Source organism: Narcine bancroftii, chromosome 10, assembly GCF_036971445.1.
Source record: "Narcine bancroftii isolate sNarBan1 chromosome 10, sNarBan1.hap1, whole genome shotgun sequence".
Taxonomy (NCBI): domain Eukaryota; kingdom Metazoa; phylum Chordata; class Chondrichthyes; order Torpediniformes; family Narcinidae; genus Narcine; species Narcine bancroftii.
The window spans coordinates 69,126,381-69,149,294 of NC_091478.1; the positions used below are offsets into that span (position 1 = coordinate 69,126,381).

General features: G+C 41.4%; 1 protein-coding gene across 1 annotated transcript in view; it reads right to left on the minus strand.

The window, feature by feature from the left end:
• Positions 1 to 2,673: 2,673 nt before the first annotated feature.
• LOC138743837 (polycystin-1-like protein 2) overlaps positions 2,674 to 22,914 on the minus strand; it is an 82,463-nt gene continuing 62,222 nt past the window's right edge. The window contains 5 exon segments of the mRNA XM_069899439.1: positions 2,674 to 3,698; positions 4,876 to 5,007; positions 10,423 to 10,524; positions 12,745 to 12,955; positions 22,360 to 22,520. Of these exon segments, the coding sequence (XP_069755540.1) occupies positions 3,522 to 3,698; positions 4,876 to 5,007; positions 10,423 to 10,524; positions 12,745 to 12,955; positions 22,360 to 22,520 (783 nt within the window). The 3' untranslated portion in view covers positions 2,674 to 3,521.

The following is a 22,914-nucleotide window of genomic DNA, read 5'->3' on the forward strand; positions in this document are numbered from 1 at the left end:
AAGAGCTGGCTCTGAATGGGCAACTAAAGCGGCATCGTCTGCAAAGAGTAGTTCACAGACAAGTTTCTCTTGTGTCTTGGTGTGAGCTTGCAGGCGCCTCAGATTGAAGAGACTGCCATCCGTGCGGTACCGGATGTAAACAGTGTCTTCATTGTTGAGGTCTTTCATGGCTTGGTTCAGCATCATGCTGAAGAAGATTGAAAAGAGGGTTGATGCGAGAACACAGCCTTGCTTCACGCCATTGTTAATGGAGAAGGGTTCAGAGAGCTCATTGCTGTATCTGACCTGACCTTGTTGGTTTTCGTGCAGTTGGATAACCATGTTGAGGAACTTTAGTATTTGCCAAAGCCCTTTCCTGCTCACGGTGTCGAAGGCTTTGGTGAGGTCAACAAAGGTGATGTAGAGTCCTTTGTTTTGTTCTCTGCACTTTTCTTGGAGCTGTCTGAGGGCAAAGACCATGTCAGTAGTTCCTCTGTTTGTGCGAAAGCCGCACTGTGATTCTGGGAGAACATTCTCGGCGACACTAGGTATTATTCTATTTAGGAGAATCCTAGGGAAGATTTTGCCTGCAATGGAGAGCAGCGTGATTCCCCTGTAGTTTGAGCAGTCTGATTTCTCGCCTTTGTTTTTGTACAACTGAAAAGTGGCAAAGCAGCAGGTATGGATGGAATCCCCCCAAAGGTCTGGAAGGCTGGCAGCATGTCAAACTGCATAAGTTTTTCAAGCTTTGTTGGGACCAAGGAAACTCCCTCTAATTATGAGTTATAGCGTATCACTGATTTGGAGAAGGATGTGTGGTTATTGTGAATGTTCTGCTACACCGTTCTTATAACTTGCACCAACCTAACTGATATGGGTTATTTAAGCACGTATATAGACAGTTAGAAAACCCTTCATCCAGAACACTGCCAACTGCACTTTTCCTGCAGTAAAATTGTCAAGCTGAACATGAATCTCAGGAATTTTAAATGGAAACAGAATCTCGAGATGCTCTCCAGATCTGCTGCATAATTCTTATATTTTCTGGTTTTGTTCCAGATTTCCAGTGTGTAGCTTTTTGCATTTTAAATCAAATCCGGAGGGGAAAATGCCAATGGCATTTTCCCCACTGGTTATCAATTCTAGTTGTTGCTGGAAGCTAGAGAGTCATATGTTGCATAAAGAATATTTTTTATTCATCCACAATGCTGTAGATAATAGAATGTGGTCCCACCATCTCACTGTTGACATGCACTTTAACATTGCAAGGTAAATCTCAGAGTCTGGGTTCATATCCACATAGAAAGCTTTGCAGTGTCAAACATGAATTTATTTAAGATTAAATGATGCAGGAGCCTCTATGATATATTAAGTACAATTCAAACAATAGTAAAACATAATTTACTTTGAAAAAGCCCAAAATGAACATGAATACCAAAGCAAGTTGTCGTGGTCTGGTACAGGTGGAACATGGTTACATCAAACATCTTGGCATTGAATTATTTGCCAATGAGATTTAGGACGTAGTGAATTTATTTTATTGATAATTGCAATGTTACTGAAATTGTAAACTCATCCAATATTTTAAGAAACTAATCTTCAAACAGAAACTCATGGAAACAATGATATCAACAGTACATCATACAATGTGAGTGATAAAGTCTTCGACTTTGATTAATTTTGTCCTTCCACAATTTTTAGCATTGTTTCATGGGTACAGATTATGAGTGACATATTGATGTAATGACATAGGAAGGAGAAGAGCGTAGAAAGTAATGAGAAGATGCTATGGGATATATACAGGGCAGCACGGTTGGCGTAGCGGTTAGTGCAACACCTTTACAGTGCCAGCAATCGGGACTGGTCCGGGGTTCCAATCCCGTGCCATCAGTAAGGAGTTTGTACATTCTCCTCGTGTCTGCGTGGGTTTTCTCCGGGGGCTCCAGTTTCCTCCCACCATTCAAAAACTTACTGGGGGTTGTAGGTTAATAAGGGGTGAATTGGGCGGCATGGACTCGTGAGCCAAAACGGCCTGTTACCGTGCTGTATGTCCAAATAAAAAATAAATTAAATAACCACCATTTCCACTGATGAGTAAATCTAGAAACTATATTCAAGTTAAAGTTACAGAGATGGAGTCATTTCTGGTAAAATTCCAGAGTTGTGCCTATTTTAATGCTAAAGGCTTGTCAGGAGAAATAATGGTTCTGTATCTAGATAGGGTGGTTAAAAAGGCTTTTGCATAGAAGTTAGGTGGTCATGTTGTAGAAGATGTTGATGAGGTCCCAGTTGGAGTATTGTGTTCATTTTAGATCTCTGTGCTAGATTTTATCAAGCTTGAGAAGGTGTGGAGAAGATTTAGACCAGTGGTTCTTTATCTTTCCACTCACGTACCACTTTAAGTAATCCTTATGCCATTGGTGCTCTGTGATTAGTAAGGGATTGCTTAAGGCGGTAGTGAGTGGGAAGGTTGAGAATCACTGCTCTAGACCCAACAGTTACTGAAATATTTTGCTTGAGAAAAATTGTCATTGCCCATTTCCTTTGGAGTTATGAAACTTTGCACATAACGAGTCAATTAGGAACAATTAAAACAGTGGTTTTCAAACATTTTCTTTCCACCCACACACCACCTTAAGCAATCTCTTACAAAGTGGTATGTGAGTGGAAAAAGGTTGAGAACCATTGATTTAGACGGATGTAGCCAGACTCGAGGGCGTGAGCTGAAGGGAACAGTTGAGCAGACTGGGGCTTTATTCCTTGGAGCTCAGGAGGATGAGAGGTAAACTCAAGAGATATAGAAAATCATGAGAGGAATAGATCGGGTGAATGCAGAGAGTCTTTTGCCCATCGTGGGGAAATCAGTAACCAGAGGACACAGGTTTAAGCTGAAGGTGAGAGATTTAGCAGGAAACTGAGGGGTAACTTTTTTTTTAAACACAGAAAATGGTGGTTGAGACAGGTAGTATTTCAAAGTTTAATAAAAAAATAAGATTGATACATGGATAGGATGAGTTTAGAGGGATATGGGAGAAAGACAGGAGGGTGGGGACAGTTTGGTCATTATGGGCAAGCTGGGCCTGTTTTTACATTGTGTGATTGATTTAACTACAATGTTCATGCCCGTCGCCAATAGATTATTTAAAATATAGGCTTCAAGGGCTACAGACAAAACCTAGAAAATGAAGTAGAGATTAGTCCTTACCTTGCAATAACAAAAGAGGTTCAGAAGTGTAAATGAAGATGAGATTGCAAATACTCGATTACATGAAGAATTCAGCAGGTCTTTGACATCCACCTTTCTACCTTCACAGCTGCTGCCAGTCCCTCTGAGTTTTCCACCATTCTGTTCCTGTTTCAAAAAGGCTAAATGACTTCCTTCCCCTTCCCGTGTTCCAGAACATCAAAATCAGGCTTTACACCACATTAGCAACGTTATATAATATTAGCCTTCTCAGAATGTATTAAAAATGCTTTAATTTAGTTATGAAATATTCCATCCTTATTATTTGAACCTCATGGTATCTTTCTTTTGAAACATCCTACAAGGAATCAACACATTCCCTGGTTTTCTCCACTGTTAGTTTGCCTGTTCTCATTGGAGCAATAATTCCCTTGCTTCCATCATTTGACGGAGAGTTTCCCTTCTTCCTTTGAATTCCAACAATAGCACATAATTTTCCCAGTAGTAAGTCAACTATTTCTTCATCCTCCAAAGGCTGAAAAATAAAGATCAATTTTAACACGTCTTTCTATCTTTAAATTTCTCAAAAGGTTATGGAATTAATACATTTGCTGTACATCATATTCTTAATCTTTCACTGATCTAGCTTTGACCTTCAGCTCACTTTAATTTCCATGAGTACACGACCCCCAGCAGATTTGCTGAAAGATGAGAATTGTTCCAGTTTTGCATAGTAAACTGATGGGATCCTCTTCTGCTTCTCTTTCCTCTAGTGTTAGGAGCACTGGGCAATGCTCATGATGACTTACAGCAGACAAAGGTTGAAGTATATCATGTATGTTACATTTTTAATAAAATATTTTGTGACAATAAAAGGAACCTTTAAAATCTTAAACAGACCAAATGAGACAAAATAAATCCAAATTAAAAAAAAAAGAAACAGGGGGTGACCAATCTTTTGATTTTTAGACGTTCAGCATGGTAACAGGCTATTTCGGCCTTCGAGTCCGTGCCTCCCAACGATCCCACACCCTGGTACATACTTGTAATGCACTGCAGCAGCAGTGAACAGACACAAGCTTGAAGACCGTACAACAGGCTTTATTTGGCTAAAGGTCTCTGCTACAGTAGTGGCTGTGATGGTGGCTCCTGAGTGACTGGCTCAGGACTATGTCCTGGTTGGGTGATTGACAGCTGGCCAGGCGGAGTTAGCCCTCTAGGGGTCTATTCAGGTCAGCTGATTGACAGCCAGCCAGGTGTAGTCTTTCCTCTGGTGGTCTTCCTGCAGGTACAGGGATCGCCCCCTACAGTAGGCTAGTGGTGTATCACGACAGAACTCGTGGGCTGAAATAGCCTGTAACCGTGCTGTATGTCTGCATTAAAAGGTTGGCCAACCCTGAATTAAATGATGCTGAAATTTCTGGCTCACCAACCTTGGCTTGTAGCCATTGGAGTCCTAGAATGCTGAACCCACTGTGATACTCAAGGTCAGGTGATGCAGAAAAAACTCAGCAGAAATATACTATTTTCCTTTGCTGTTAGGAAATATCCTCCACCACTGTCACTCACACTCTTACCCACTCCCTCTCAGTTTCCAAAAGTAAACAGTCTTGATCTGAGTAACCACCAGTTCAGAAGGACGATTCCAAGGATTCACAACACTGAGAAAATTGCTCAGCCGTTGGTTTCCCAGGCCGTGTTTGGGTACGTACCATAGGATTGTGCCGCTCCTCACTGAAGGACACGAGAAGGGCCGAAATAAAGACATTTATTAGGATAAACGTCATGAAGATCACACAGGTACTGATGATAAATGCACCCAAGACTGGATTCGTTCTCAGCACCTAAACAAAACAAAATGTCATGCAGCTGAGTTCTTCAAACTTAGTTTGAGGGAGTCACTGACGAGGTGGTGATGGCAGGAGGACGGAAATCCTCTGAAGATGCTGCACTGGACCAGGGCAATGCCCATTTAGATCTTGCCAAATGTGGAGGTTTGGGGAGGCTACCCCACTGCACCTGCTATCAAAGATTGAAGTTTTTTTAAAGCAATAAAGTGAAATAGGCACTTGTCTACATTCTCTTTTCCCACAAAGTTGGTCAAATAAATGGTGTCATCTTTTTGTTCTCTAACCCTCTTGGCAATAATAACATGTGTTCCAACATGATGTTCAATGGGAGTAGGAGGTTCAACATACAAAAACGTGATTTGTGCTGAAGGTATAATAGTGGTTCCCTACAGAGCCATCAGTCAGCTCATTCTGACACAACATTCACCAGTCCATCACACCTGCCAACATTCACACCTCACCTGAGCTGTGATCCATGCATCTCTGTAAAGCTGCAATGTCTCGTTTGCAGCCATTAGTTCCACTTGGGGTCCTGTTACACTGTTCCTTCCACAACACTGGCAGAAGCAACCTATCTCCTCTTCAGCTCCCCACATTCCACCACCATCTCAAAGCAAACCTAAATCAATTTGGCCACACCCATTCCAAGATCAGCAGAAATTTTCTCCAATTAAATGTTTGTAAGTCCGAAACGATGACCTTTAGCCCCACCACAAGGTCTATTCCCTGGTCACTGATCCTCAACACTCTCTGCGTTCATCAATCTGAATCAAGATGTTTGCCAGGTCAGCAGATATTCTACCCCATGCCATCACCAAGATCTCCTAAGTCCATCGATAACTTTATGCATCTGACTGATGAAATCTCATCTGTCACTCTTGACCTTGTGTGACTCAAGACTTGACCTTGCATCTTATGCAACTTCTTTAAACTTGCACCAAGAACCATAGAAACTTGCCTCTTCGGACTTTCTAGTCTGTGCTGAACATGTTTTTTTGACTAGTCCCACTGACCTGCACCTAATCTATAGCCCTCCCATCCATGTACCTGCCCAAATTCTTCTTAAATGTTAAAATTGAGCCCGCATTCACCACTTCAGCTGGCAGCTCGTTCCACACTCCCACCACTCTGTGGGAAGCAGGTCCCCTTAATGTTTCCCCTAAACTTTTCCCCTTTCACTTAGGTTTGTAGCCCACCTACCCTCAGTGGAAAAAGCCTATCTACATTTATTCTGTCTATCCCCCTCATAATTTTAAATACCTCTATCAAATCTCCCCTTATTCTTCATTTCCAGGAAATGAAATCCTAACCTGTTTAACCTTTCTCTGTAAGTCGGGGCAACATCCTAATAAATCTTCTTTGCCCTCTTTCAATCTTATTGATATCTTTTCTGTCGTTAGGTGACCAAAATTGCACACAATACACCAAATTTAGCCTCACCAATGCCTTATACAACTTTACTATAACATCCTATTTCCTGCACTCAATTCTTTGATTTATGAAGGCCAATAAACCAAAAGCTCTCTTTACAACCCTATCCACATGTGACACCACTTTCAGGGAATTATATATCTGTAGTTTCAGATCCTCTACCATTTACCATATCCTCTCTTGGTTTGTCCTTCCAAAATTCAACACCCCACACTTGTCTGCATTAAATCCCATCTGCATTTTTCAGCCCATTTGTCTAGCTGGTCCAGATCCCTCTGCAAGCTTTGAAAAGCTTCGCTGTCCACAATGCCTCCAATCTTAGTGTCATCCACAAATTTGCTAATCCAATTTCCACATTATCATCCAGATTATTGATATAAATGACAAACAACAATGGTCCCAGCACTGATCCCTGAGGCACACCACTAATCACAGGCCTCCAGTCTGAGAAGCAATATCACCCACCACTACTATCTGGCTTCTCCCGTACAGCCATTGCCAAATCCCATTCACTACTTCACTATGAATACCTAGTGTCTGAACCTTCCTGACCAACCTCCCATGTGGGGCCTTGTCAAAGGCCTCACTAACGTCCAGGTGGACAACATCCATAGCCTTTCCTTTGTCAACTTTCCTGATAACCTCCTCGAAAAACTCTACGTTTGGTTAAACATGATCTACCATGCACAAAGCCATGTTGACTATCTCTAATCAGTTCTGGCTATCCAAATAATTGTACATCTCAGAACACCTCCCAATAATTTATCTACTACTGATAGCAGCCTCACTGGCTTATAATTTCCAGGGTCACTTTTGGAGCCTTTTTTAAACAATGGAACAACATGAGCTACCCTCCAATCCTCCAACACCACATCCATGGCTAAGAACATTTTAAATATTTCTGCCAGGCCCCCTGCAACATCTACACTAGGCTCCAAGGGAATATCTTGTCAGGCCCTGGGGATTTATCCACCCTTATTTGCTTTAAGACAGCAAACACCTCCTCCTCTTTAATCAGTATAGGTTCCCGATTGCTTTCTTGAGGTTTTTCTCATTTTTATACTTCTCAAGTACCTCATTGTCATTTGCTTCATGATGCCCATATCTGTTGTACACTTCTTTCTTCTTCCAAACCAGATCCCCAATTTTCCTCAAAAACCAAGGTTCCCTATGCCTGCTAATCTTGCCTTTAATCCTGATAGGAACATGCAAGCTCTGTACTCTCAAAATTTCAGCTTTGAAGATTCTCCACTTACCTCACACATTCTTGCCTGAAAACAACTTACCCCAATCCGCAAATTCAAGCTCCTTTCTCATTTCCTCAAAATTGGCCTTTCTCCAATTTAGAATCTCAACCCAAGGCCCAGACCTATCCTTCTCCATAAATAACTTGAAACTAATGGCATTATGATCACTGGACCCAAAAAGGTTTCCTACATGTACTTCTGTCACTTGTCCTGTCTATTTCCCTAAAAGGAGATCCAATCTAGTTGGTACCTCTATATATTGATTTAGAAAACTTTCCTGAACACATCTGACAAACTCCAAGCCATCCAGCCCTTTTACAGTATGGGAGTCCCAATCAGTATGTGGAAAATTAAAATCTACTACTATCACAACCTTGTGTTTCTTGAAACTGTCTGCTATCTCTACAGATTTGCTCCTCTGATTCTTGTTGACGATTGGAGCATCTATAATACCATCCCATGAGTGTGGTCATACCTTTCCTGTTCCTCAGCTCCACCCATATGGCCTCAGTAGATGAGTTCTCTGGTCTGTCCTGCCTGAGCGCAGCTGTGATATTTTCCCTGATGAGCAATGCCACTCCTCCTCCTTTCATTCTCCCCCTCCCCCCATTCTATTGCATCAAAAACAACATTGAGCTGCCAGTCCTATTCCTCCTGCAAAGAAGTTTCACTAATGGCCACAATGTCATAATTCCACGTGCCAATCCACGCTCCAAGCTTGTCTGCCTTTCCTATAATACCCCTTGCTTTGAAATAGATGCTCCTGAGAACATTTGCACCATGTAAAACCCATCAACTTCTAATGGTGCATCAGTTTTTAATAATCTTTTCCCTCCTCCACTCCTCTATCTGCTCAGGCACTCTGGTTCCCATTGCCCTGCAAATTTAGTTTAAACCCACTGGAGCAGCACTAGCAAACTTTAGTCCCCCTCCAGCTCCAGATGCCACCTGTCCCTTTGGAGCAGGACCCACCTTCCATGGAAGAGAGCCCAATGATCCAGAAACCTGAAGCTCTACCTCCTAAGCCATGTCTTTAGCTACATTACTCTCCTTCTATCCAAACTGGCACGTGGCATGGGTAGCAATCCTGAGATCCAGGAGGTTCTGTCCTTCAACCTAGCGCCTAATTCCCTGAACTCTCCTTGCAGGACTTCCTCACCATTCCTATCCATGTCATTGGTCCCTATGTAGACCACAACATCTAGATGTTCACCCTCCCTCCTGAGAATGCTGTGAACTCTATCTGAGTAATCTCAGACCCTGGCACCAGGGAGGCAACATACCATCTGGGAAATGATCTAATTCACAGAATCTCTTATCTGTCCCCCACCCCTCCAACTATGGAATCCCCTATCACTAAAACTTCCCTCTTCTCCTCCCTTCCCTTCTAGCCAGAGGACTAGACTCTGTGCCAGAGACCTGATCACTATGGCTGGTCCCTGGTAGTTCGGCACCCCAAAAAGTATCCAAAATGGTATACTTGTAATTGAGGGGAATGGCACTGCCTACCTGTTCCCTTTTCCACTCCTGACCATCATCCATCTACCTTCCTCCTGCCTCCTAAGTGTGATAGAGTCCCTGTAACTAGTCTATCACCTCCTCTGCCTCCGAATGATCTGGAGTTCATCCAACTCCAGCTCTAACTCCTTAACTCAGCTTGTCAGGAGCTGCAGCTGGATGCATCTGGACCACTCTCAGATGAAGTCATCAGGGATACTGCTGGCTTCCCCAACGACCCACATTCTGCAAGAGCATTTCCCTGCCTTGACTTCCATTCCACTGTTTATGACTAGAAGGACAAAATATTTGATATCCAAAACTTGCCCTTTCCTGTGCCGACCTGCTGAACCCTTTTTGTTCTTTGAATAGAGTGGCACTTTCCTATTTCAACTCCTACTATCCCGCGCCTCTTTCCTGTTCTTGCCAAAGCCTGTTGAGCCAAAGCCTTACCACTCTGACTCAGCCCACTCTGATGAGGACCGCCCCCTCAACAACCATTCTGCTACACAGTCCCTCACTTTTATAGCAATCCTCAGCTTCTTCCAATCAGCCTCATTCACCTATTTTACTCCCGACCTACATTGGCAGCCAGTTCGGCAAACCGGTTTTCACTTTTGTTTCCAAATCTCTCAGTCACTTCTCCCCATGTCTGTTACATGCTTCAACCTTACAACCCTCAGATATCTTCCAATGGCTGTTTGTGAACACCCTGTCTCCAATTCCATTGTCATGTCACCTCCTACACACAGTAGAGTTCTGCCAAATCCAACCTACAATCTTCCTGACATCTACCTTTTTTCATCAATGAGGATTTAGCATCAAATGTTGTTGATAACACTGTGTTTCACTGTGCTAAATGCACTGTAGAAATGCAGGTGATTTTAATGTTGCTATCTAATTAATTAAATGAAGGCTAACCTTTTTGTCCATCCCTTAACAGTCTTCTCACTACCCAGACTTGCTACTTCTGAAAGGTGTAAACATTTAAATGAAAGTTATAAATATAATAATTAGTGTTAAGGAAGTAGATAAATTAAAAAAGGCTTTAATGGGCTTTTGGGATCGGATTAAAGCACTAGATAAACTGGGTGAATTTTACCAATATACTTTATGATACAAAATTGGCCGAATTAAACATTTACTCGCAGTAATTGAACTATATTGCAGACATGTACAAAGGATGAGAATGCAGTGATCTATCACTAATCTGTAGTGATATTGCAAGTTTCACCTCATCATAGTTGAAGACTCCAAGCTGCAGGCGGATGATTGTTACAATTGCACTACTGAAGGTTCTGTAGGAAGACAAGTTCAACCCCAGTACCAGGTTACACTGTGGAAGAGAAGAAAATTCCTTTATTTGGTCATAATATTGATGATGTGATATAGAAACCCCACAGATTGATTTAACAGTGAATTCATTTAGAACATAGCACATTACTGCATAGTAAAGGCCCTTCAACTCATGATCCTTTGCCAATCGATATATTACATAAAAACCCTCCATAACCCTCTCTTTTTCTTTCATCTACACTTCTACATATCTTCTTTCTTTGGCTTGGCTTCGCGGATGAAGATTTATGGAGGGGGTAAAAGTCCACGTCAGCTGCAGGCTCGTTTGTGGATGACCAGTCCAATGCGGGACAGGCAGACACGGTTGCAGCGGAAAATTGGTTGGTTGGGGTTGGGTGTTGGGTTTTTCCTTCTTTGCCTTTTGTCAGTGAGGTGGGCTCTGCGGTCTTCTTCAAAGGAGGTTGCTGCCCGCCAAATTGTGAGGCGCAAAGATGCACGGTTTGAGGCGATATCACCCCACTGGCGGTGGTCAATGTGGCAGGCACCAAGAGATTTCTTTAGGCAGTCCTTGTACCTTTTCTTTGGTGCACCTCTGTCACGGTGGCCAGTGGAGAGCTCGCCATATAACACGATCTTGGGAAGGCGATGGTCCTCCATTCTGGAGACGTGACCCACCCAGCGCAGCTGGATCTTCAGCAGCGTGGACTCGATGCTGTCGACCTCTGCCATCTCGAGTACTTCGACGTTAGGGATGAAAGCACTCCAATGGATGTTGAGGATGGAGCGGAGACAACGCTGGTGGAAGCGTTCTAGGAGCCGTAGGTGATGCCGGTAGAGGACCCATGATTCGGAGCCGAACAGGAGTGTGGGTATGACAACGGCTCTGTATATGCTTATCTCTGTGAGGTTTTTCAGTTGGTTGTTTTTCCAGACTCTTTTGTGTAGTCTTCCAAAGGCGCTATTTGCCTTGGCGAGTCTGTTGTCTATCTCATTGTCGATCCTTGCATCTGATGAAATGGTGCAGCCGAGATAGGTAAACTGGTTGACCGTTTTGAGTTTTGTGTGCCCGATGGAGATGTGGGGGGGCTGGTAGTCATGGTGGGGAGCTGGCTGATGGAGGACCTCAGTTTTCTTCAGGCTGACTTCCAGGCCAAACATTTTGGCAGTTTCCGCAAAGCAGGACGTCAAGCGCTGAAGAGCTGGCTCTGAATGGGCAACTAAAGCAGCATCGTCTGCAAAGAGTAGAGCTTCTTAAATACCCCTATTGTTCCAGCCTCCATCACCACCCCCGCCAGTGCATTCCAGGCACCACAACTCTGTAAAAAAAAAAATTGCCCTTGACATCTCCCCTATACTTTCCTCCCTTCAATTAGTACAGATGTCCTCTGGTGTTTGCTACTTGCGCTCTGGGAAAAAGGTGCTGGCTGTTTACCTTATCTATGCCTCTCATAACCTTGTAGACCTCTATTAAGTCACCCCTCATCCTTCTTCAGTCAAAAGAGAAAAGCCCTAGCTCTGCTAACCTTGCCTCAGAAGACAGATTTTTCAATCCAGGCAACATCCTGGTAAATCTCCTCTGCACCCTCTCCAAAACCTCCACCACCTTCCTGTAATGAGGTGACCAGAATTGAATACAATATTTCCAAGTGTGGTTTCACCATAGATTTATAGAGCTGCAACGTCACCTCACGACTCCTAACCTCAATTCCCTGACTAATGAAGCCCAACATTCCATCGGCCTTCTTAATTATCTTATCAACCTGTGCAGCAACCTTGTGAGGTGTACAGATTTGGACCGTAAGGACCCTCTGTTCTTCCACACTATTAAATATCTGACCATTGACCATGTACTCTGTCTTGAGATTTGACCTTCCAAAATGCATCACCTCACACTTATGCAGATTGAACTCCATCTGCCACTTTTCCACCCATATCCTCTCCATATTTATATGTGCTTGTGACTTTTGTTGGTATGAGTAACTGTAATAAAATATTTTTCTACGGTAACAACAATTTGCATTTATGTGTATTGTTTAGGCAGGTGAAACATCCCTGGATATTCCACCAAACAAAGCTTCAAAAATAATCAGAAAAGTATTTTTTTAAGAATACATTAAAAATAACAAAGAGGCATAGAGAGAAATTTCTTGAGTGTATGGCTTATGGCAGCAATGCAATTAAAATAGGGAGAGATCTCAGAGGGCTGGAGGAGAGGGGGGGAGGTTATGGAGACAAGGGAGTGGAAATAGAAAGTGCTTACTATAGAAGAGTAGCTGACTAACAACACCAGCATGATGACCAGAAGGCCCAGAAGGTTTCCCCAGGCTCTCTCGAGGGAAGAAGTAATCAAATGCATCTTTGGATTCAAGTGCAGCAGACTCCAGAATTTAACAGTAGCCAGTAAGACCAGGAAAGCAATCACATAACCCAGTGCTGAATCAGTAATTGCAGTCTCATAGAAGTTGATAAACCTGGAAGTAACCACAATTACCAATGGTTTATATACATAATGACTCTGAAAATAAATGTTTTATGATTAAATCAACAGTGAACCCTTAATTTTGCAGTTTTACGAATTCTTGGTGAAAGTCATACCAAACTACTTCATAGTTCTTGTGGCCCCCTATTATGGAACCAGAATTTATCATCATGGTTTCAAATCTACTACTTCATAGTTCTTGTGGCCCCTTATTATGGAACCAGAATTTATCGTCATGAACATGTCACATAATTTGTTGTTTTGTAGCAGCATCACACTGCAAACATTTATATAAATCACCTTACAAAATAAATAAAAATAGTAGAAAGAAAAAAGACAAATAAGGTTGTGTCTGTGGTTAATTGATCATTCAGGAATCTGATGGCAGTGGGGAAGAAGCTGCCCTTGTGCTGCTCAGTGTTCGTCTTTAGGCTCCTGTACCTTCTTCCCAGTGGTAGCAGAGTGAAGAGGGCATGACCTGGGTGGTGGGGGTCCTTGAGGATAGAGACTACTTTTTTAAGACACTATGTTATGTATGTCACTATGCCCTTGATGGAGTGGAGTCTGGTGACCGTGATGTCGGAGGTTGAGTTAACAACCCTCTGGAGTTTATTCTTGTCCTGAGAGTTGGTGCCTCCATACCAGGCAGTGATCCAACCAGCCAGAATGCTCTCCACGGTACACCTGTAGAAGTTTCTGAGTGTCTTCGGTTACATACCAAACCTCCTCTTTCTTTTTCAATCTTTTTTTATTAATCATATTATAGGTAAACATTATAAGAGAATAGAATCAAAAAGGGAAAAAAATCACGCTTTGACATCATATGATAGAACATATCGCATTACACCACAATTAATGAATATGTTCTCATCTCCTCAAACTGAAATCTGCAAAAAAAAAGAAAAAAAATTATTTATATAAAACCCTACCTAATCTAAGAAAAAAAAAGAAAAAGACTGGGCAGCCTATTCTGAGAATTTATTAATAAAAAATATCATCTGGTCTTCACCAACAAAGAGAAAAGAAATAAAATTAAATATAGTCCAGAGGGGAAATAATTATACTAACGAAGTCACGTGGAAATAATTCATAAAAGGTTGTCAAGTCTCTTCAAATTTAACGAAAGTATCAAATGTACAACTCCTAATTTTCTCTAAACTTAAACATGACATAATTTGAGAGAACCATTGAGTCAAAGTAGATGGATTAGAATATTACCATTTAAATAAAATAGCTCTTCTAGCCAACAACATAGAAAAGGCTACAACCCGATGTGTGGAAATGGGAACTCGTCCCAATTCTGGAACCATAATTCCAAAAAGAGGAGTCAATGGATGAGGTTACAAACTAATATCCAGTATAGCTGAAAAAAGTCAAAAAGTATCTATCCAATACCTCTCCATATGACCAAAACATACGAGTTAGAGAAGCCATTTCTGATTTACATCTATCACAAATAGGACTAATGTTAGAAAAAATACAGGCCAATTTATCTTTCGACATATGAGCCCGATGTAGCACTTTAAACTGAATCAAAGAATGATGAGCACATATGAAGAGGTAATAACAAATCCAAAAATCTTCTCCCATGATTCTGCTGGAAGATGTGACTTAAGTTCCTCTTCCCAGGCCCTTTTAATTTTGTCACTAGATTTTGATTCCAATCTTAATAACTTATTATAAATGTTACTTATGAGAAGGATTCAAATGAAAAAAAAGTATCAATCAAATCCAGTTGGGACGATGTTGGAAAGTTAGGCAGTAAAGTATTAAAAAAATTTCTAATTTGGAAGTATCTAAAAGATGACTTATGTACATTATATTTATTGAATAATTGTTGAAAAGACATTAAGCTATCATCTACAAACAAATCTGAAAAATAAATGATTCCTTTAACTTTCCAAAAAGAAAAGGCTTGATCAATTATAGACGGTTGAAAAAATAATTAAAAGAAATGGTGCTAGATAAAATCTGGCATTCTTTTTATTCCAAATATAAGAAGATATTTTAGAGTCAATATTATATATAAAAAAAGGATTTTTGGAGTAAAAACTGGGACTCCTTGAAATAAATACAAAAATTTAGGTAAGATTATCATTTTACTTGCATTAATAAAACCTATTAAAGATAAAGCCAATGGAGACCATTTAGAAAGAGATTGTTTCACACAAACTACCAAAGGAAGAAAGTTACATTAATATAGATCTTTAAATGTTTTGGAAATTTTAATCCTTAAATAGGTAAAATGATCTTAAACCACTCTAAAAGGTGAGTGATTATAAACAGGTACATGTTTATTGGGAATAATTCCCTCTTATAAAGATTCAATTTATATCCAGAGAAACTTCCAAATAGGGAAAGCAAAGACAACATTGGAGGAATAGATTTCTCAGGATCTGAAATATATACTAAAAGATCATCTGCACATAAAGATACAGTGAATTTCATCTCCTCTATTAATTTCCCGAATGTCACTGAAATCCCAAAGTGCTATTGTGATGGGTTCCAAAGCTAAATTAAATAGTAAAGGGCTAAAAGGACAACTCTGTCTAGTTCCTCAAAATAACCTAAAAAGTGAAGATTTTTGATTATTTATAATTAGACCAATGGCTGGAGCTGGATAAATCAAATTAATCCAAGAGATAAAACCACGGCCAAAATTAAATGTTTTCAAACTTCAAACAGATATTTTCATTCCTCTCTATCAAAAGCCTTTTCTGCATCTAATGACACCACATATTCTGGAGTTTTAAATGATGGGGATTAAATTATATTCATTAATCTATGGATATTAAAATGTGAATATCGATTCTTTATAAATCCTGTTTGGTTTATGGAGATAATCTGAGGAAGAATATTTTCCAATCTATTAGCTAAAATCTTGGAAAGAATTTTAGAATCAACATTCAGTAATGATATTGGCTAAAGGAAGCTCAGGTTCTTATCCTTTTTAGGAATTAAAGAAATTGACACTTCATAAAAATGTCCATGGAATTTCTCAAACTCCCTACAAAGTATACCTTTGGCGACCTTCTTCGTGATTGATCAGGTTCCAGGACAGATCCTCAGAGATGTTGAAACCCAGGAATTTGAAGTTGACGCTCTCCATTGCTGACCCCTTGATGAAGACTGGTTCATATACTGATTTCCTCCTCAAGTCCACAATCATCCCCTTGGTTTTGCTAACATTGAGTGAAAGGTTGTTGGTGCGACCTCAAACTCAACGAGCTGATCCATCTCCCTCCTATATGCTTCCTTATTGCCGTTTGTGATGCTACTGACAACCGTGGTGTCATCAGCAAATTTGAGTGTATAGCGAGTAGAGCAGTGGGCTAAGCACATGTCCTTGGGGTGCGCCTGTGTGAATTGTTAGTGAGGAAGAGTCGTTGTCCCCAATTCATACTGACTTGATGACTTGGCTTGATGATATTTATGAACCATCAATTCTTCTGCTAATGAGCAAGTTAATTTTCCTGCTAATAGGTGTTATTCAAGGAATTTCAATTTTGACTCCTGTGTGGGGGGGGGGGGGGGTGAAATTCCTTTGGTTGGTGTAGCAGTTAGAGCAACACCTTTACAGCAACACCTTTACAGCACTAGCGATCGGGACAGGAGTTTGAATCCCATGCTATCTTTAAGGAGTTTGTATGTTATCCCCATGTCTGTGTGGGTTTTTTCCGGGGGTTCCAGTTTCCTCCCCCCATTTGAAATATACTGGGGTGGGGTGTAGGTTAATTGGGTGTAAATTGGGCAACATGGACTGAAATAGCCTGTTTCTGTGCCGTATATCCATATTTCAAATTTAAATGCCCAGGTAGTTTGCTATGAATAAAATATTAAATATCCTTCCAATGGTTAAGAGTTTGTGACCCATCCCACTCTGAAGAAAGACCCTGCAAGCTGGTGGGGAATAGTCAGTATTTGGGGTATGGGGGCTCCACAGCGGTTTCTGGAATGTAGTTCTCATGAAAATTAACAGGTATTGTCACAATGAAACATCTGTACTTTAGAGATTCAAGCTGGCATAATTACTGTACCATCTCAGAATGAATCTGGCAAAGAAATGAAGGAGGTTGTACTCTGCTTTTCAGTTCCAAGTAGAAGGAATTTCACCCAGAACCTTGGTTAATACCACTGCCCTAACCAAAAATAGACTGGCTGATCATTTTTAATGCACAATTGGTGAAACATCCACAAATTGGGCTGCTGATCTTCAGATGCATCATAACCAATATTAAAATAATGATGAGGGAAAGAGGTTATTCCCTATAAATATTAAATTACTATATGTAAATATAACTAAAACAGTGGAAGGTTATGCACAGGAATAGAATGATTTTTATTATAAATACAGGTACTCCCCAACTTGCGATCTATGTGATTTACGTCATCTGCTCATACGACGGAACATTTGTTAAAAATATAAGAAAAAAAAATAAAATTTACGCAGCTTATGTTGTATTTGACAAACTACAACAGGGCTACAGGGCAAGAGCAAGCCAAAATGAGTGAACTTACCTTGTTAGTCGGCGTCCCAGGATCGGTAGGCTGAGCATGGCCATCTTGATTCCTGTGCACACGCGCGAGTCTTCATTTGGTGCATGCGCAGTTCGCATATTAGAGTTCAGTTAGTGAATGCATGAAAGTTAAGGTGCAGCCGAGATAGGTAAACTGGTTGACCGTTTTGAGTTTTGTGTGCCCGATGGAGATGTGGGGGGGCTGGTAGTCATGGTGGGGAGCTGGCTGATGGAGGACCTCAGTTTTCTTCAGGCTGACTTCCAGGCCAAACATTTTGGCAGTTTCCGCAAAGCAGGACGTCAAGCGCTGAAGAGCTGGCTCTGAATGGGCAACTAAAGCGGCATCGTCTGCAAAGAGTAGTTCACGGACAAGTTTCTCTTGTGTCTTGGTGTGAGCTTGCAGGCGCCTCAGATTGAAGAGACTGCCATCCGTGCGGTACCGGATGTAAACAGCGTCTTCATTGTTGGGGTCTTTCATGGCTTGGTTCAGCATCATGCTGAAGAAGATTGAAAAGAGGGTTGGTGCGAGAACACAGCCTTGCTTCACGCCATTGTTAATGGAGAAGGGTTCAGAGAGCTCATTGCTGTATCTGACCCGACCTTGTTGGTTTTTGTGCAGTTGGATAATCATGTTGAGGAGACAAGTACGGTTTGAGGCGATATCAGCCCACTGGCGGTCCCGACTTCGGTCATCAGAGTGTCAAAGCTTCTGTCCGACTCGTCTTCCTGGGGAACCGTGTTGTTCCCCTGTTGATCATCAGTATGGGGAACCGGCCTGCTGTTCCCCCGCTGATATCGCTCGATCTCTCGGAGCGATGAGAGACTTTTGAGTCTCTCGATCTGTTCATCATTGCTCACGTCGGCCATTCGAAAAGACGCAGCAATGACCTTGTCAGGCGAGAAGCTGAGACTTAACCTCTTCCTAATCACCGCAAATGGTATTTGCGTTTCCAGTTTCGGGAGAGCAAGTCCACCATCTCTATTCCTGGAATACAGGACCCCATCTGCTGTTTCTGGGGGGAGATGGAGGATCTCCTTCACTGTCTTCTTGATTAGGCTGTCCAGTTCTTTTACACAGTTTTGCGAGGCCTCTGGCGGTGGTCAATGTGGCAGGCACCAAGAGATTTCTTTAGGCAGTCCTTGTACCTTTTCTTTGGTGCACCTCTGTCACGGTGGCCAGTGGAGAGCTCGCCATATAACACGATCATGGGAAGGCGATGGTCCTCCATTCTGGAGACGTGACCCATCCAGCGCAGCTGGATCTTCAGCAGCGTGGACTCGATGCTGTCGACCTCTGCCATCTCGAGGACTTCGACGTTAGGGATGAAAGTGCTCCAATGGATGTTGAGGATGGAGCAGAGACAACGCTGGTGGAAGCGTTCTAGGAGCCGTAGGTGATGCCGGTAGAGGACCCATGATTCGGAGCCGAACAGGAGTGTGGGTATGACAACGGCTCTGTATACGCTTATCTTTGTGAGGTTTTTCAGTTGGTTGTTTTTCCAGACTCTTTTGTGTAGTCTTCCAAAGGCGCTATTTGCCTTGGCGAGTCTGTTGTCTATCTCATTGTCGATCCTTGCATCTGATGAAATGGTGCAGCCTTTTCAACATGATGCAGCCGAAAACAGCTCAATAAACATAAAATACAGGAAGAGAAAGTTACAGAGAAGAGACAGAAGATGGGACCCAAAAGAGAAAAAGTAAGAATAACAGAGAAAAAGGAAGAAGGAAAATCACTGGAGAAGAAGGAAGAAGGTCTTACCTGCACGTAGGAGCAGAGAGCCACTGTGGAGAGGAGCGGCTGATCTCTGACGTTGGTGAGTCCCCAGAGGAGCGGTATCCTCTCAACCGGCAGACTTCAAAAATGCCTCTCAGAGCCAGAGGTGTGCAACTGCGTATGCGTGAAAAGTTGCACATGCGCAGTGAGCAAGTAAAAAAAAAAGCCAACGCCGACAGTCAGGGGACTCAGCTGAGGAGCGGCCAGCTGCGGAGTGGCCAGCTGAGAGACGCCCAGTATTGGGGCATTCGGCTGGGGGAAGTAAAGAAGAAAGAAGAAAGGAAGAATGGTGAGAAAGAGAACGAAGGGCGGGAAGAGGATGTGGCAATGACGCGACCGGCAGGGGGGACGACCTGCGGCAGGAGACCCAGCAGTGGGTCGGCCTGCAGCAGGGGGTCCAGCAGCAGGTGGACCTGCAGCGGAAGGCCCAACAACAGAAGACACACCAGCTGGAGACCCAGCAAGGATACAGAAGCAGCTCACCATTGAAGGATGAAGATACAAAGATACAGAGAAGAGAAGACAACAACACAGACATAGATACAGACACAGAAGAAGAGGAGGAAGAAGACCAAGAATTTCAAAGGAAAGAAGAAGGTAAAATAGGACAAAGTTTAGATAAAGCCTTTTTCGAAGAACAAATGAGGTCATTAAAAGAATGGCCATCATTAGAATTTAGTTCAATCAAAAGAAAAATGAAAAGAGCTGAAGACAGAATGTAAAGCTTAGAGTTGGTCATGACTGAAATAGGGAAAAGAGTAGAAAATGTGGAGAAATGAGAACCTGCTGTAGAAATGGAGATAAATGATTTAAGAGGGAAGTTGGAAGAGAGCAAAAAAAATTAAAGAGACACAAGACTTGTCACCAAAAAATTATGTATTGGAAAACTACAGTAGGCGAAACAACATAAAAATAGTGGGCCTGAAAGAAGGCAAAGAAGGGTCAGGTATGAAGGAATTTATAAAAGGATGAATCCCGAAGGTGCTGGGAATAACAGACTCACATGAAGAAATCAAAATTGAAAGGGCGCATAGAGAGCTAGTACTGAAACCACCACCACATCAAAAACCGAGATCCATATTGGCAAAATTTCTAAGGTATACGACAAGAGAAAACATACAAGAAAGAAGCTTAGAGAAGACAATAAGCCCTTGGAATATAAGGGACAAAAAATATTTTTTTACCTGGTCATAAGCTTCGAACTTTTAAAGAAGAGGAAGGAATTCAACACGGTAAAAACAATCTTATGGAAGAAAAGTTATAACTTTATATTAAGACATCCAGCAGTACTCAAAGTATTTATTCCTGGGGAATGGAATAGACAGTTCTCAGACCCAAAGAAAGCCCAAGAATTTGCTGTACATTTGCAGGACAAGAGAAGAGAGGAGGAGGAGGAGTGACAAGAAGGATGACCGGCAAGAAAATATACAAAAATATATAATAAATATAAAGTAAAGATAATGTATATATAAAGATTTAAACATGGATAAGAGAAGGGGAAGAAGGAAAAAAAAAGAGAGAGCTTTGTTATAAGTATAGGAAAATAGTGTTCTCTGGTGGGGGGAGAATAAGGGTCACTGCGAAATCGGTTGACGCTTGCGAGTAAGTTCGCAAACCGAATGGAAAGGGGAGTTGTGGATGCCATCAAGAGACAGGAGGCAATCCCAAGGAGGGGAGGTTCATTTGGGGTTAAAGGGGTATTGCTTGTGGGGATTGTTGGGGTATTTCATGTCTTAAATGCGTTGTCATATATTGAGATTAAAAAGGTAAACTTAAAAAGCAGTAATGGAAAAAAGGGTTGGAGGTGGAAAAGAAGTGAAAATAAAGATACAAGATGGCCACGTTGGACTAAATGACTATAAACATTAATGGGATATATAACCAAGTTTAAGTGTTTCCCATTGGAAAAAAATAATCACATAATTTAAAAGACAAAGTTATAATGATTGGGGAAACCTGGGAACCATATATGGAACAGAAAGAGCAGGCCTAGGACCACCACCATCTAAAATGATAAGAAGATAAACACGATCAGATTTAATGTGAATAAGTAGATGATACGTCTTTTTTGTTTGTATTCCTTTTGTATAAAGATATTGTTTTATTGTATTTTATATGTCCAATATTTACTGTTTTTGGAGGGGGGTGGGAAGGGGGAGGAGGGGGGTGGGAAGGGGGAGGAGGGGGGTGGGAAGGGGGAAGAGAGGGATGGGGGGATAAAAAAGAGAAAATGTCACTGTGAATATTTAAAGAGATGCATCTGTAAATATATTGTTTGATATAGTTCATAGTGCGATAAATAAAGAACTACAAAAAAAAAATTAAAGGCCAATAGCTGGCACTTAGATAACCTAGAACAAACACAAGATGTATAAACAAAGACTTTTGCTGGCAAATTGTTCAGCCAAAATTGAGACTAAAAAAGGTATAATGATGAATTAGAATTTCTTTTAAAATGTGAATTGATGGTTAACGTAGAGAAAACAAAAAAAAATGCAGCATTTAAGAGAAACCAATGCCTTGGAAGTTAATGCACAAAGGTAATCTCAGAATTCATGATGCATGAAATTAACAGCTCAGATTTTTTTTTACTGCTTAACCTGGTTGATGTATAAAGCAGACGTTTCTCACAAACTTGTAGGAGCTTGTATGCAAGCTGCTAAAGGATGGCAAAACATTTACCATCTCCAATAACCATCATGTTCAAATATTTTTGTTCAGAAAGGTTGAACAGATGAAGATTGCTGTTTTGCAACTACCATGCACAGTTCAGTAGTTGAATGGCATTTATTGCTTAAAGTATTATTTTGCAACTATTTCGTCTTGCTCCCAGAGGAGCAGAATTCCAGCTGCTACTTCCCACTTTAATCAGGAATGAGATTTATCTTTCCAAGCTTTTTGTTCCAGACAAAGTGTTTATACTTACCAGACCAGCATTAGAGTCAAAATGTTAAATGTATCATCTCTGTCACAAGAATATTTAAAGTTGAATGTAACAATGAGTGAGGTCACCAGCCAGATCAATTCTGGAACAGTTCACATGGGTAGCAATCACAATACAAAGCTCCAATTTTCTACAGCGAATAAGTTAAATAATCCAGCTACCTGTCCTGATTCTGGAGATAGTCCTCTATAACTCTAGTTCCAAGCACTGCTCGCTTTATATATAGTCCAAATGAACTCCAGCTGCACAATATAATGGTCATATCAATGATGTTCCATTTGTTCCAGAAATACTTCAGTCTTTTCTGTTTTAGCAGTTTTCCCTGAGAACAAGATAACACAAGATAAGCTAACAATAAATGTTTCTTGATCTAATCAGCTTTTAGAGTTGCGTTGTCCTTGTTTTACTATGTCCCAGCTCCAAAAAGTTTGAAACTGCAGGATTAATCTCTTTATTGTGACTTTGCCTGACAATGTGGTAAACCTTGTGTTAGCTCAGCTGATTAATAAAATGTTTTGCTGAACGGTACTGTGGTGTGCTGTTAGACAGAATCAGACACACACAAGGTAAAGACTGAACAACAGGCTACACTCCTGCAGGTACAGAGGTTGACCCCTGTACCACCACAGGTACAAACCTGCAAGGTCGTATGCTGAATAGCTGACGTACTGATTTGCCTTCATTCCAGGATAAAAAATTGGACAGGATCTTGGCCA